This window comes from Cetorhinus maximus, chromosome 4 (assembly GCF_964194155.1).
Source record: "Cetorhinus maximus chromosome 4, sCetMax3.hap1.1, whole genome shotgun sequence".
NCBI classification, from domain to species: Eukaryota; Metazoa; Chordata; class Chondrichthyes; order Lamniformes; family Cetorhinidae; genus Cetorhinus; species Cetorhinus maximus.
This window is the reverse complement of record NC_135882.1, coordinates 113,347,615-113,362,209: the sequence shown is the minus strand read 5'-3', so window position 1 is coordinate 113,362,209 and position 14,595 is coordinate 113,347,615. Positions and strand designations below refer to the sequence as shown.

General features: G+C 41.6%; 1 protein-coding gene across 2 annotated transcripts in view; it reads left to right on the top strand.

The window, feature by feature from the left end:
• The window catches only part of dlgap1a (discs, large (Drosophila) homolog-associated protein 1a), an 889,543-nt gene extending 875,392 nt beyond the window's left edge, over positions 1-14,151 (top strand). For both annotated transcript variants that reach the window (XM_078540647.1, XM_078540646.1), the window contains 3 exons: positions 209-300; positions 561-713; positions 11,548-14,151. In XM_078540647.1, the coding sequence (XP_078396773.1) occupies positions 209-300; positions 561-713; positions 11,548-11,763 (461 nt within the window). In that variant the 3' untranslated portion in view covers positions 11,764-14,151. The remainder of the gene's footprint in view (positions 1-208; positions 301-560; positions 714-11,547) is intronic.
• The last annotated feature ends 444 nt before the right edge of the window (positions 14,152-14,595 follow it).

The following is a 14,595-nucleotide window of genomic DNA, read 5'->3' as shown; positions in this document are numbered from 1 at the left end:
GACAGTTTCTCTAATGTTGCTAAAGTGCTTTTTAACATCCAAAGTATTTAATCACTTAGCTGAGTACATGTTTTCTTATTTCTGTGCCACAGAAGGCTTATTTTCATCCAACACTGACTTAGCTATTGAATTAAAATATGACTATGTAGTGTACAGTTTGTTTGAAGTTCAATGCCTATCACATCCTCCTCCTATTGCTTTTCTTTAGTTTTGGGGAAAATCCGAAGTGCAATTGGAAGTGCTCAGCTCTTAATGTCCCAGAAGTTCCAACAATTCAGTGGACTATGTGAAGAAAACATGGTATGTGAATATTGCCTTAATCTGCATTCCATCACTTTTGTTCTGGCCAAATTACTGTAACCATGACAGCACTGATTCACCCTAACAGTGAATGACCTGAATCGTTTTACCTCCAATTAGTTTTTTTTCACTGGTATAGCAAAATCCATCAAAACCAAAATCTAATAGAAAAAAAAATGCATACATGTGTGTGTCTGTGCATGCATTCTTAGAAAATAAAATAAGTGCCAACCTTCACATTCTTTTCCTGCTGTGCACAGAATCCGAATGCTTGTCCTCGACTAACCTCCCAAGACTTGGCAGGATTTTGGGACATGTTGCAATTGTCTATTGAAAATGTCAGTATGAAATTTGATGAGCTGCATCAACTGAAGGCAAACAATTGGAAGCAGGTGGAACTTCGTGAAAAGAAGGTACCCAGGATATTCCAGATAAACCAATACAAAATGCACTTCTCTAAGCTACGGTGTTGTCAAGTTATTTCTGTAATGCCTTAGTGGTTTCACAGTTCCGTTTTGGGTGACAATTATAATGGATGTCAAAATCAGAACAAATTCTGTGACCAATAATTCCATAAAATGCGTTGTACCTCAAGCATCGTCTTGTCAAGCAATGCTGTGAAATGGAATTTTAAAGAATATTTTGGAGTGTTCCACTACTGCATAGACTGAAATCAGTTACTTCAGCATAGATCACAAATCAAACTGTATGGGGGTTAATTTTCATCTTCATCACTAAGGGAAATGAATATCTGAATAATGGGCTGCCTCCAGAGATAAGAGTGTTTCAGGCACAGACAAGGTATATTCCCATGAAGTGGAAAGGCAGGGCAAACAAATCCAGAGCTCCATGGATGACAAAACAGATAGAGATTAAGTTGTAGAAGAAAAGGTGTGCTTATGACAGATGTCAGACAAACAATACAACCGAGAACCAGGCTGAATATACAACGTTCAGAGGGGAAGTGAAAAAGCATATAAAAGAAACAAAGAGTATGAAGAGTCTAGCCTCTAATGTAAAAGAGTATCGAAAAGTCTTCTATAGGCATATAAGTAGTAAAATGGTGGGAAAAGGAGGAGTGGGGCAATTAGGGACCAAAGAGGGAGCTTACGCATAGAGGAAGGGGGTATAGCTGAGGTACTAAATGAATACTTTGCACCTGTCCTTACTAAGGAACAAGCTGCTGAGCAGGTCATGGTGAAAAAGGAGATATTTCAGACACTTGAAGCATTTAAAATTGACAAGGAGGAGGTATTGGATAGGCTGTCTATGCCTAGAATTGATAAGACACCAGGGCCAGATGGCATACGTCCAAGAATACTGAGGGAAGTGAGCGTGCAAATTGCACAAGCACTGGCCATAATTCTCCAGTTTTCCTTAGACTCAGGGGTGGTGCCAGAGAACTGGAGAATTGCAAATGTTACCCCCTTGTTCAAAAAGGATGTTAAGATAAGCCCAGCATCTACAGGCCGGTCGGGAGCTACCAGAAACGATAATTTGGAACAAAATTAATTGTCATTCAGACAAATGCAGATTAATTAAAGAAAGCCAGCACAGATTTGTTAAGGGAAAATCATGTTTAACTAACTTGCTGGAGTTCTTTAATGAGGTAACAGAGAGGGTTGACCAAGATAATTTTGTACATGGACTTTGAAGGCATTTGATAAAGTACCACACAACAGACTTGTGGACAAAGTTATAGCTCATGGAATAATAGGGACAGTAGCAACATAGATGCAAAACTAGCTGAGTGAGACAGGAAACAGTAGTGATTAATGGATGTTTTCTGGACTGGAGGAAGGTTTGTGGTGAAGGTCCCCAAGGGTTAGTGTTGGGACCCTTGCCCTTCCTGATATATGTATATTAATGACATAGACCTTGGGGTACAGGGCACAATTTCAAAATTTGCGGATGATACAAAGCTTAGAAACATTGTGAACTGTGAAGAGGATAGTGTAGAACTTCAAAAGAATGTAGAGAGGTTGGTGGAATGGGCAGACAAGTGGCAAATGAAACTTAATACAGAGAAGTGTGAAGTGATTCATTTTGGTAGGAAGAATGCAGAGAGACAATATAAAATAAATGGTACAAATCTACAGAGGGTGCAGGAGCAGAGGACATGGATGTATATGCGCATAAATTATTGAAGGTGGCAGAACAGGTTGAGAGAGTGGTTAATAAAGCATACAGCATCCGAGACTTTATTAATAGGCGCATAGAGTATAAAATCTTGGAAGTTATGTTAAACTTTTGTAGAACACAAGCTCAGCCTCAACTGGAGTAGTGTGTCCAGCACTGGGCGTCACACTTTAGGAAAGATGTGAAGGCATTAGAGAGATTGTAGAAAAGATTCACAAGAATAGTCCCAAATATGAGGAACTTCAGTTATGTAGTTAGATTGGAGAAGTTGAGACTGTTTTCCTTGAAGAAGAGAAGGTAGTGAGCAGATTTGATATAGGTATTCAAAATCATGAGGGTTCTGGATAGAGCAAATAGAGAAAATTTGTTCTCATTGGTGGAAGGATCGAGCACAAGAAGGCACAGATTTAAGGCAATTGGCAAAAGAAGCAATGGCAACATGAAAAAAATCATTTTTATGCAGTGAGTGGTTAGGATCTGGAATGCACTGCATGAGAGTGCAGCAGAGGTAGGTTCAATCAAGACATTACAGAAGTAATTGGATTACTATCTGAAAAGGAAGAATGTGCAGGGCTATGGGGAGAAGGCAGGGAGTAGCACTGGGATAAATTGTTCCTACGGAGAACCGGCACAGGCACGGCGGGTTGAATGGCCTCCTTCTGTGCTGTAACAATTCTCCAGCGTGCCTAAAACAAGTGTTGGGCCTCTTAGATATGTAAATGTGGGTCAAGCACCTGTTTTAGGCACCCTTGTTAAAATTGGAAGTGTTGAGTAGAGGAGGCAGTGCAAAGCCCTTATGCACGGTTTTATCACCTTGTGCTGGACTCCTGCTCTGCTCCCTTTGCAGGCCTACCTAATTCTACCACATATAAAGGACATTTTTTAATTAATTCATGGGATCTGTGCATTGCTAGCAAGGCCAGCATTATCCACCCCTACCTGTTGCTGAGCCAGCTTCATGAACTGTCGCAGTCCATGTGGTGAAGGTTCTCCAAAAGTGCTGTTAATTTGGGAGTTCCAGGATCTTGACCCAGCAACCATGAAGGAACAGTGATGTGTGTCCTGTTAAGATGGTATATGACTTGAAGGGGAATGTGAGGCCACGATTATATCAGCCATGATCTTATTGAATGGTGGCGAATTTTTGAGGGGCCGAATGGCCTGCTCCTGTTTCGTCTTTTGTTTGCTTGCTCATGATGCCATGAGATTTCCTGGGGTCCACATTCAATGTTGAGAATTTCAGTGGCAAATCCTACTGTGTACCATTGTGTCGCCGTCATCGCTGATTGGTCTGTACAGTTCGCATGTCCTGTTCCATTTGGAGGGCAGATCCAGAGATGATGATGGAGGAATGTGAGAGGTGATATAATTTTATAAGACTATGTCAGGCTGTTGCTTGACTACACTTTGGGACAGCTCTCCCAACTTTGGCAGAACTTCCCAATGTCAATGAGAAAGACTTTGCAGAGTCATCTGGGTTGGGTGTGCTTTTGTCACATTTTTAAAAATGTATTTGTTCACAGGATGTGGGCATCAATGGCTAGGCCAGCATTTATTGCCCATCTCTAATTGCCCTTGAGAAGATGGTGGTGAGATGCCTTCTTGAACCGCTGCAGTCCATTTATATGTCTGATGTAGACATTGCTTGACCCAGAGCCAATGTAGGTCAGCAAGTACAGGGGTGATTGTGGAATGGGACTTGCTGTGAGTTGAGACAGAGTTTTCGATTACCTTAAGTTTCCAGAGGATTGAAAGAGGGAGGCCAGCCAGATATGCGTTGGAATAGTCAAGTCTATAGGTAACGAAGGCATGGATGAGGCATAGATAACTTAGATAGTTGGACTTTTACAACAATCTTTTAGTTTCATCATCATTGTTACTACTGATAAAAGATTTTTATTCCAGATTTGTTTGTTTGCTTATCTGCACATTCTCTGGTACTCCAACAACTCATTCTGCACCCCACTGCACCAAAAATAGCAGTTGTTTCTTACACCATATTTCTGCCTCCTGCTGTTTCTCCTAAAACATCCTTTTGGCCCTCTGCTTTTAACAAGCTTTAACCTCCCTCCTGACCCTCTTCCTTTCTCCTGCCACCCCCATCCAGCCCCCCATTCAGTATCGATTTCCCTGTGAAGTGCCCTGAGGCATCTCTGAGTAAAAGTGAAGTGTAAACAGTTGTTCTACAACACTGCACAACCTCTGCAACACCACAAGGACCCATTCAGAAGGGCGAAAAACTACAAAGTGTTCAAAGCAGTTATTACTCTGCACAGGAATACCAGATAGGACCTTCATTTTTTTTTTGAAAGAATAGTTAGTGATTCATGGGCTTTTTAAAGACTTTGTTTATTTATTATTTTATATTTATGGCTGCCCTACATTTCAAGATATTTGTAGCCTTTCATTGTTAATGTTTATATTGATGCCTTGCCTATAAATGACGGACAAAGAGTTTCCCTCCTGCCAATTCAGTTCACATCGAGGTATTTAATTAAAATAAATTATTATGCTGGTGTACTGACCTCCCAAATAATATGTAGAAGTGACAAAATATAGCACACTCACTGCTGTTGCTCATAATCAATGGGCCTAAACTTCCTCGGAGTGGCAGTCAGCATCGGATTGCCACTCTGCTCCCAGTTTCCTACCCGAAAAACCTGTTTCACCCGACCTTCCGACTCAGCCCAGGTCCTAGTGTCGAGTGCAGCCTGGCCAAGTCAAGGAAACCACGCCCTCCTTTTACAGCTCTAGCTGCCGTAAAGCAGGTAAGTTAAAGGTGCATTCAAGTTTAAAGGTCCTTGAAAGGCCAGGGAGAAGTGTATAAGGTAAATGGGTAGGATTTGGGGTGTGGTGGGGGGTTTAGTCTCGGGAGCATTGGGAAGGTCGGTTCAAGCCTCTGGGGTTGGAGGGGGAGGGGAAAGGGTATTGGGTCTGGCCTCAGGGTGGTTGGGGGTGGTCCGGCCTCGGGGGAGGGGGAGGTTAGGTCGGGTCGGCTTCGGGGTGGGGGGGATGTGGGATGAGAGTCAGGCCAGGCGGAGGGGAAGGGAGTGTGAGTCAGGCCTGGCAGGACGGCTGGGGTGGGGGGTGGGGAAGAAGAGTCCCCGTTGTGATGGGGGGGGGGTCCCGTGGGTTGGGGAGTTCCTGTCGGGTGGTGTAGTCCCTTGAAGGTGGGGGAGTCCGATGTTGGGGGATGGGGGAGAGGTGAGCAGAGTGGAGGGAGACCCCTGGGGTTTTGGAGGGGTGGGAACATCCCCTTGGGGAGGGTGGGGGAGACCTTTCGGGGGTGGGGTGTCCTGTGGGGAAGGTTGGTGTGCATCTGTGCCTTTAGAACAAGACAGAAGTTTGAAGAGGTTTTAATTTTTCTAACTTTTTCTGTGTAACTATTGGTGTACCCAGTCGGAACCATTCGAAGTTTGCTATTTAAATCACATTTTCAGACGGTTCCCAGTACAGGGCAATTGCCCAGGGTAGTTTGCACTTCTGGGCAATTGCAGTGCACACCTTACCTGGGAACTTCTGAAGGGGATTCCCCAGCACATCTTTGGGATACGGCCCCAATATGATGCCCTGGAGCACACAAGTTACGGCTCAATACGTTTATGTCAACTCATGTAAAATCATGTAACCTCATGATTATCCTGCCATCCTAGTGACATTCTATGATTCACAAACAAAAAAATGGAAAACATAATTTTACTATTCTCGTGATGTTATTGTAATTTTGCTGTAATTTGAGTTGCACTGAAGCATACAGACCAAGAAGGTCCCTCCCAGCCTTAACCCTCATCTGCGCTGAGTTAGCAATGAAACTAGTGAGACACTACAATTGGCACTAGTATCCCTGGGCTTGGCAGGGGGGAAATATAGCCAAGGCTCCTGCTTCTAATTGTTATTCAATGATCCTGGTTGAAAGTACACATCAGGAGATTGAGTAAGGGCAGAATTGCGCTCAGCTGTAATGTCCCCCGCACCCCCCTCCCCCCCCACCATGGTTGAATGCTTTTCCAATATTTATAAATATTCAGACTGTGATATTTAAATAAAATGATGTAGCAGATTGCTTCATGTGTATGTGAAACATTGCCCAGGTATGGAGCTGGGGGAAGAGGAAGAAAATGGGATGGAAATAATTTGCTTTTAAAACAAAGGTTAAAAAAATTGTCTCTCTAATTAATGTCAGATTTCTTCAGCCAAGACACAAAAGGATTTAATCCCAGTCAAACATTAATAGCTAGTGAATAGTGGTATTATACTGAGCTATTTAGATGTCACTGTATTGTATTTTAGATGAACAGTACATTAGCAGCTCAAAGCATGAGAAATGTGACCACTTGTCTACATCTTGAGAAGGAAATGGCATGGCTAAGTAATTTACATATACTTTTAGATGTAAAGTACTTACCAAGATGGTCCATGTATTTGAAAAATAGAAACTTCCCTTTGTTGCTCTGGATCCCACCTCAAAAGAATGCTCTCTGCCAACAGCAGGAAAGTAAAAATCATATCTTTCTCTTGTACAGTAGGATATAAGCATTTTATGATGATTCTTATCACCGTTCACGTTGTTAGCTTCTGCTGTATCCTTGTTCCACAGCTGAGTTTGCAGAAGTTGATCACTAGTAGGAGTATATAAAAAGCAAAACACTGCAGATGCTGGAAATCTGTCATAAAAACAGAAAAGCTTTGCAGATCAGGCAACATCTGTGGAGAAAGAAACACGGGTCTGAATTTTCACAGTGAGGCTTTCCTTCTTAATGAAAATAGTGCCAGAGACCCGAATCTGGAAGTCATGCCCCCTGCCCCCCCAACCCAACCCCACGATTTTAGCAGGAGGGGGATTGGGGATGCGTTCTAATTTTCACATCTGTGGTTAATGGAGGCAACTGCATATGTTAAAGTGCAGCTGCCTCTGTCAAAAAGGGTTTTTGCTGGTGGGATGTCCAAAACACAATTTGTGCACTTTAGATCTGGTAGGAGGGCTAAACTTACTGGAGTTCTTTGGAGAGGTAGGGTATTTTTTTGGAGAGGTAAGTTGCCCTTTTGGATATGGTCCCAAGACACCTTTGGGAGAGGTCAGGTGCTCTTTGGGATTGTTAAAATCAGACATGAATGTGCGTGAAAAGTACATAACCTCCTTGGAACTGTCAGGCTCATGGAGCTGTCAAGAGAGTGGGCAACAGTTGTCAAAGGGTATTGTCAAGCTATCAAGAAATTTAAGTCTCCTGCTATATAAATATTTGAAAAAAAACAGGCTGCAGTGTTTTAAAAAATCAGTGCTTACTTTTTCACTCTGTCTGTTGACATGCACCTGAGGATTATCAATTCAGGATGATTTTGCTGCATGACTGACTTCACAGCCTATCATTATCACAGCGGGGTGCCTGTCAGTTCACAATTTTATTGACAGCACCAAGTGCTTTTAAAGTCTTTGAAGTGGCACTTTGAATACAAATGCTTGTTTTTATAAGGGATTAAAGGGAGTTAAAAAGAGTGAATGGATTTTTATCAATGAGAATGTTTTTTTAAAAAATAGTGAATTCATCAATAGACAATTAAGAACTTTATCTAATCTCAGCATAGGTCCTGAGGTCTGCCCATGTTGGATTCTGGGTGAGTTGACATGGAGAATGTAAGGGCAAAGGGTGGTGGTGATGGACATGAGTTGGAATGAGTTGGCACTAAATTGGTAAAGGGGCTGTAAAGGGTCATGGCAATGGTGAAGGGGCATGGGTTGGCATGGAGGCTATGACCGGCCATGGGCAGTGGCTTGGGGGCATGAGGTGGTATGGATTGGCATAGATGGGACATGGGTGCGTGGGGGTGGGGTGAGGGCTGGAGAGCTGTTTTTTTTTTTCTTTTCATAGCTCAACAAGTGCAGGAGCACCTCGGCTAGCCTTTTGCCCCAGCCCATCTCTGCACCCAGCAGTCACCAAACCCTTTCCAGAGGTAGCAACCATGATTCCCATTTTCATCCAATTCCTGAAAACGAAATCTGAACTTCCGGAGCACTTTATCATGGGTTGGGTCTGCAGAGCCGGGATTTGTCCCGACTCTGCGCTTCTGACGTTGGAGCGAAAATTCAGGCCAAAGGATTAACATTTCAAGTTGATAACTTCTTATTAATGTTTAAGCTTGTTGACCATTCACTGAGCTTTGACAACAACTTGTATTTATATAATACCTATAACATAGTAAAACATACCAAACTGCTTCACAGGGCCATTATTAAAAATAATTTGACACTGAGTCACACATGGGCCTGAATTTTTCAGGTGGTGGGTGGGGGCAGTCATGGAGCCGATCGCTGCCCGTGATTGGCTCCATGCCACCATTTTATGTGGACGGGCCAATTAAGGCCCGTCCAGCATAATATGTGAGCTGTAGCACTCAATGCTACCTGTGCGGGAGGAGGGAGAGTCGGGGCCAGCGCTCTTTCGCGCATGCATGCGAAAGAGCGCTTCAACCTGAGGCATGGAGCTGATTGAATTGATGTTCAAATAATTAAATAAATGGTTGAAAAATGTATTTAAACATGTCGCCTCATGTGACATGTTTTTATATTTAGGGAAAAAATTTTATTTATTTAATAAAAACTTTAGGAAACCTTATCCCGCTTATGGATGAAGTTTCCTAAAACATACGAAGGCCACTTGGCCTTTTCGCCTGCCCGCCAACCTTAAGGTTGGATGGGCAGCATTACCAATGACATCAATTACTTTCTTAATGGCCTTAATGAGCCATTTACATATCAGCAGGCACACAACCGACTCCGGCGCGCCCGCCAAACGAAATATCGCGGGACTGCGCGATGACGTCAGGACGCATGCTCGACATCATCGCGCGTCATTTTACGTCTCGGCATGTTGGGCCCGCCCCCACACCCCGACTGAAAAACCCTGCCCATGGAGCTATTATGGCAAATGCCCAAAAGTTTGGTCAAAGGGATAGGTTTTGATGTGCATCTTAAAAGAGATGGAGAGGTTTTGTGAGGTAATTCCAAAGTAAAGACCTTGGCAATTGAAGACACAGCTGCCAGTGGGGTGGAGTAATTAAAATCTAGGGTGCTCAAGAAACCAGAATTGGAGGAACGCAGATATCTCAGAGGATCATAAGACTGGAGGTTCTTAACAGAGATGGGGAGGAATGAGGCCATGGAGAGATTTGAAAACAGATACGAGAATTTTAAAATCGAGGGATTGCTTAGCCGGAAGCCAATATAGATGAGCAACTAGTGGGTTGATGACTGAATGGCACTTGGTGCAAGTTAGGACGTGGACAACAGAGTTTTGGATGCCCTCAACTTTACAGAGGGTAGAACATGGGAGGCCAGCTAGGACTGGATTGAAATGATTAAGTCTAGAGACTTGGTTGACTCATGGTTGAGCTGATGGAACAGTGTTGTGCAATGTTTTGGAGGTGGATTTTGGTGGTTTTGGTCATGGTGCAGATATGGAATCGAAACCTCGTCTCAGAGTCAAACACTCTGGTTCAGCCTCAGCAAGTTGCCAGTCAGAGGAGTGGAGTCAGTGACTAAGAACGGAATTTGTGACACGTCCCAAAAACAATGGCATCTCTCTTTCCAATCTTTACTTGGAAAAAAATTCTGCTCTTCCAGTACTGGATGTCAGACAGGTAGTTGAGAAAGGTGGTGGTGAGGTAGAGCTGAGTGTCACCAGAGTACATGTGGAAACTAATGCTGTGTTTTTGGATGATATGGCTAGGAGCAGCATGTAGATGAGAAATAGGAGGGAACTAGATCCTTGGGGAACACCAGAGATAGCAGGTGGGGGTGGGAAGAGAAACCATAACCCTTTGTTTCTCACTCCACAGATGCTGCTTGGTCTGCAGAATGTTTCCTGAATCTTCTGGTATTTTTTATTTGTAAGAGTAAAGTACTACAGTTAGCATCATCATTTCCTTGGGCTGGGGTTGGGAAGAGTTAGTTAGTGTTCCTATACTTGATTGTGACCAGGTAGCTGATGTTGGATCATATTTGGTTGTAATAGATAAAGACAGCAAAATTTGGTTGAGTTGAGATTTTCCCCCGTCCCTGACAGTCACGGTGTAGATTGCACTTGGGCGAGCAGCCATTTAGGCAAGCTATTATCCAGTTGGTAGTACTGTACCCATGGAACCAGACCAAGTTAGGAGAGGAGAGAAAGAATCCTAGTGTTATAGAGCTGCAGCTCCAAAGCAATAATTCTGAATAGGAAAAGAACAAACTTCTATTTACACAGCTCATTTCAGAACCTCAGGGTATCCCAGAGCACATTACAGCCTGTTAACTACCTTTGAAATGTAGTCACTGTTGTAATGTAACGGCAGTCAATTTTTGTACAGCAAGATCCCACAATAATAAAAGAGACACATGAGTGGATACCCTCTTTTAGTATTGTTGATTGAGAGATAAATATTGGTCAAGGTACTGGGCGAACTCCTTTGCTCTTCAAATAATGCTATGGGCTTATTTACATCCACCTGAGGTGCCAAACGGGGCCTCAGTTTAACGTGTCATCTGATAGCTACCATTCTCAACAAGTAGTACGGCACCACACTGAAGTGTCAACCTGGATTATGTGCTCAAATTTCTGGAATAGGGCTTGAAACCACAATAATCTGACTCAGAGAGCTACCACTGAGCTAAGGTTGAGTTTAAACACGTAATTAAGAAACGTGACAAATAGTCTGATCACATAATGCTCAAGTTCGTTTGCTTAACTGTAAAATACTATTTCTGACTTAACTCTTGCTTCCTGAGAATCTGAAGTTGAATACAAGGCTGCAGAGCTATAAGAACATTCTGTTCTTTATTCTTCCTCCCTTTCTTGAGATATCATATTGATATGGTGTAACTGGGCACCAGAGAGAAAGATAATTGCTGTGTGAATTGGTGATATGGCGGTGTTGATTTTTGCTCCATAAAACTTGAGTAATTTTTGATAATGACTTGATACGTTTTCTTAAAAAAATGACAGCAACAATGTTGCCAGGTGCTGTATGCATCTAATAATTGTGTGAAATAGCGTGGTTTGTGATTTGTTGCACCTAGCTGAAGAACAGAACCGTTTCTATGTCACTCACATACTACTGTATTTCTTACTGCAGGAGAAAAGAATTCCCCCTCCCGTGCCAAAGAAACCACCAAAGGGTCAAGTACCCCTCAAACGTGAAAAATCGCTGGAAGCCACAGAGAAACAAAGGCAGGAGGCACGGAAGCGCCTGATGGCAGCCAAACGAGCTGCATCTGTGAGACAGAACTCTGCCACAGAGAGTGCGGACAGCATTGAGATCTATATCCCAGAGGCCCAGACCAGACTATAAGCCACACTGGATAGTAACTGTGATAACTTTACAATCACAGAGCGGGTTGTTTGTAACATATTCATGTTACAGGTTCATTAGAGATACAACCAAGTGTTTGTATCCCTTCAAGCCCCATTGGAGCATTAAAAATCAGGACAGTTATGAGCAGGTGTGGCATTCTTAATAAACCCAGGAAAAGGATTGTAAACTGCTCTAACATATTCTACCATTAATGTAGCTACATAAAATACTTGCTAACTGCCATGTCATTTGCATGGCTTCACATTAATTGTTGTTGCTGTTGCATTTTTGTAATTTCTGTATTCTGGCTCCATTGAATCATCCACATATACAGTTAAGTTTCAACTACTGATGGTAGTTTAAATACAATTAAGAAAAACGTTAAAATTTATGTGTGCACAGCAATAGAAAACACTTTAATACTGCTGAAAGGTCTTTTGGGAAATTGATGTCTTCCTAAGCATAGATGTTAGAATGTAGGACCAAGATTAATTATTTCAGAATAGATGAATACATAACTCTTAACACCTCACACTTTTATAACTGGATTTTGACAGCAGTGAACCATAAATGTACGAACAGCACTATGAACAAAGGGCAAGGAACATTGTCATTTGTTCTTTGAAGTGCACAACCTTCAGAAACTACATGCATTCACAAGCACAGGGGTTAACAGCGATGCATTAAACAAAAACTAAAATCTTGAATGGCAGATTTTAAAGATGTCCCATGGATTGTCCATCTGCTCAAGCAGTTGTTACAAAAGGTCAGTAATGGCTGGGAAAGAGGATCTTTTTATAATGAGCGAAATGGGATAGTTGCAGGCAACTCGTTAGATAAATTGAGTAAATGAAAGCCATGAGTAAAATGGGCTTCCTAATCTTTGTGTTCCCTAGTTCCATGTAAATTCAAGAATAGCACTGGAGTGCTTCTTTCTGTACTTTTTAATTGGCAGTAGTTTGGTAAGAGCATATGGAAATGGGAAAATCTATGAGATAAACATGTCATTGTAAATGAGTCATTTGGGTGATGCAGTAAATATACAGTGTATACTTTTGAAAGGTATTGCCAATCATGGTTATGATGTTTATTTACAGAGGAGGGGGTTTGCTTCTGAAATTCACCAGATAAGGGCTAGTGATTATTTGCCGTATCTTGAGAACAAACTGATCTGATCCTATCAGGTGTCTGACATTTTTTTAACTGAGTCTTTTATCAATTTCCCTTTGATCTATAATGTCCAATACTTCACTGTTACGATTTGTACATGCTTTTGATTGAAATGTGTCCAATGATGTAGCTGCTAGAGTAAAATTACCAGTTATAAGTAATGTACTTTTGTCAGTGTGCTAAGCTCTTTCATTTTCTATTATTACACTTTAAAAAACTTGGAGACCTGGGCTGGTAATGCATTACCTAAATGCATTAATCTGTGCCTATTATAAATATATATATACATATGTGATATGAAAATAATTTCTTTTTTTTAAAAAAACAAGTATGTGTTTTTGTCTAGACAGAAATGTTTCCCCTCATTCTCTCTGCTCTCCTCCCAAACCCTGAAAACACGTGGTTTGCTCAGAGTTATTGGGTAAGAGAACCTATGTTAAATGTTCATTGTACAGCATCACTATTCAATCACCTGGAAACAGTCATATGAAATTTTAAAACCTACAATGTTCGTTTGTGGTGAACCTTTACTGTGAATTTGGAGGACAACATACCTGAACAATTTGTTGGAAAATGGTACTTCCTGTATCTCCATTGGTGGCATTTCCTTGTTCTCTGCACTTGTGGCCTAAATAATTGGCTTTAGCCTCTCTCACAACTTTCTATCCACCTGGGCTTAATAGAGCAATATATGGATGTCACCCTGCACTCCTTTTTTTAATACAAGTATGAATCAGTAGAACTGTTCTACCAGAATACATTGATTGCTTGTGAAAGTCAGTAACTGTGAATGATGTTACTTCCCACAGCGTATGGAAAAAAAAAGTAAATTATTTGTGTGACCAAGATTAAAAGCTTGTGGCAACTGGGCCCAATAAAACTCCCTAACTATGTATCCCACCACTGGTCAGATTTCAAGATGAATGGTATATTTAAAAGTTGTTAAATTTTTGTTACCTCATTTATATTTATTGTTTAAATGGAATCCTTAACTTATCAATGACTAAAGAGATTTTTCTGTAATTCACATTAATAGGAGTATGGGATACTGAATAGAAAGCAAATTACCAGAGAAACCTGAGATGGATTCCCACTCTAATTTCAAAATAGTTTGTGCAATGGTAGTGTTTAATTATTCAAATGAAGTTTTCTGTAAATAATTGGATGTTTCCCATGATGTAAAAAAAATTACTTAATTAAAATGATGTACACTTACATTCCTGAGTTATGTGTTGTCTGAAACCCTTTTTCATTCTAATCTTCTGTCTTGTTCTGAAGGCATGGACTTCATGGAGTGCTACTATAGGCATTGGCAGGAATTCAGGCCCTCCCTTAAGTGACCATTCTGCCTGCACATCATTAGATAATGATGATCAGCAGGCTATTTAACCAGAAATGACAAGACAACTGAACCCCCACCTGGCACCCAACAGCTATTTTCCAGCAGGCATCAGAGGATACCAATCAGAAAGGAATACTCATACTGATTTTTCCCTTCCTTTGCTAAAAGGGGCAAATGCAAACTGCAGCACTATTGACCCTGATGCATATGAGTCAAGCCTGGTCTCTGTGTGTCTTAGTATAGAGTATAATGTCGGGAAGTGTGAATTTATTCACTTTGGTCATAAGAATAGAAAAGCAGAATATTTTTTAAAGGTG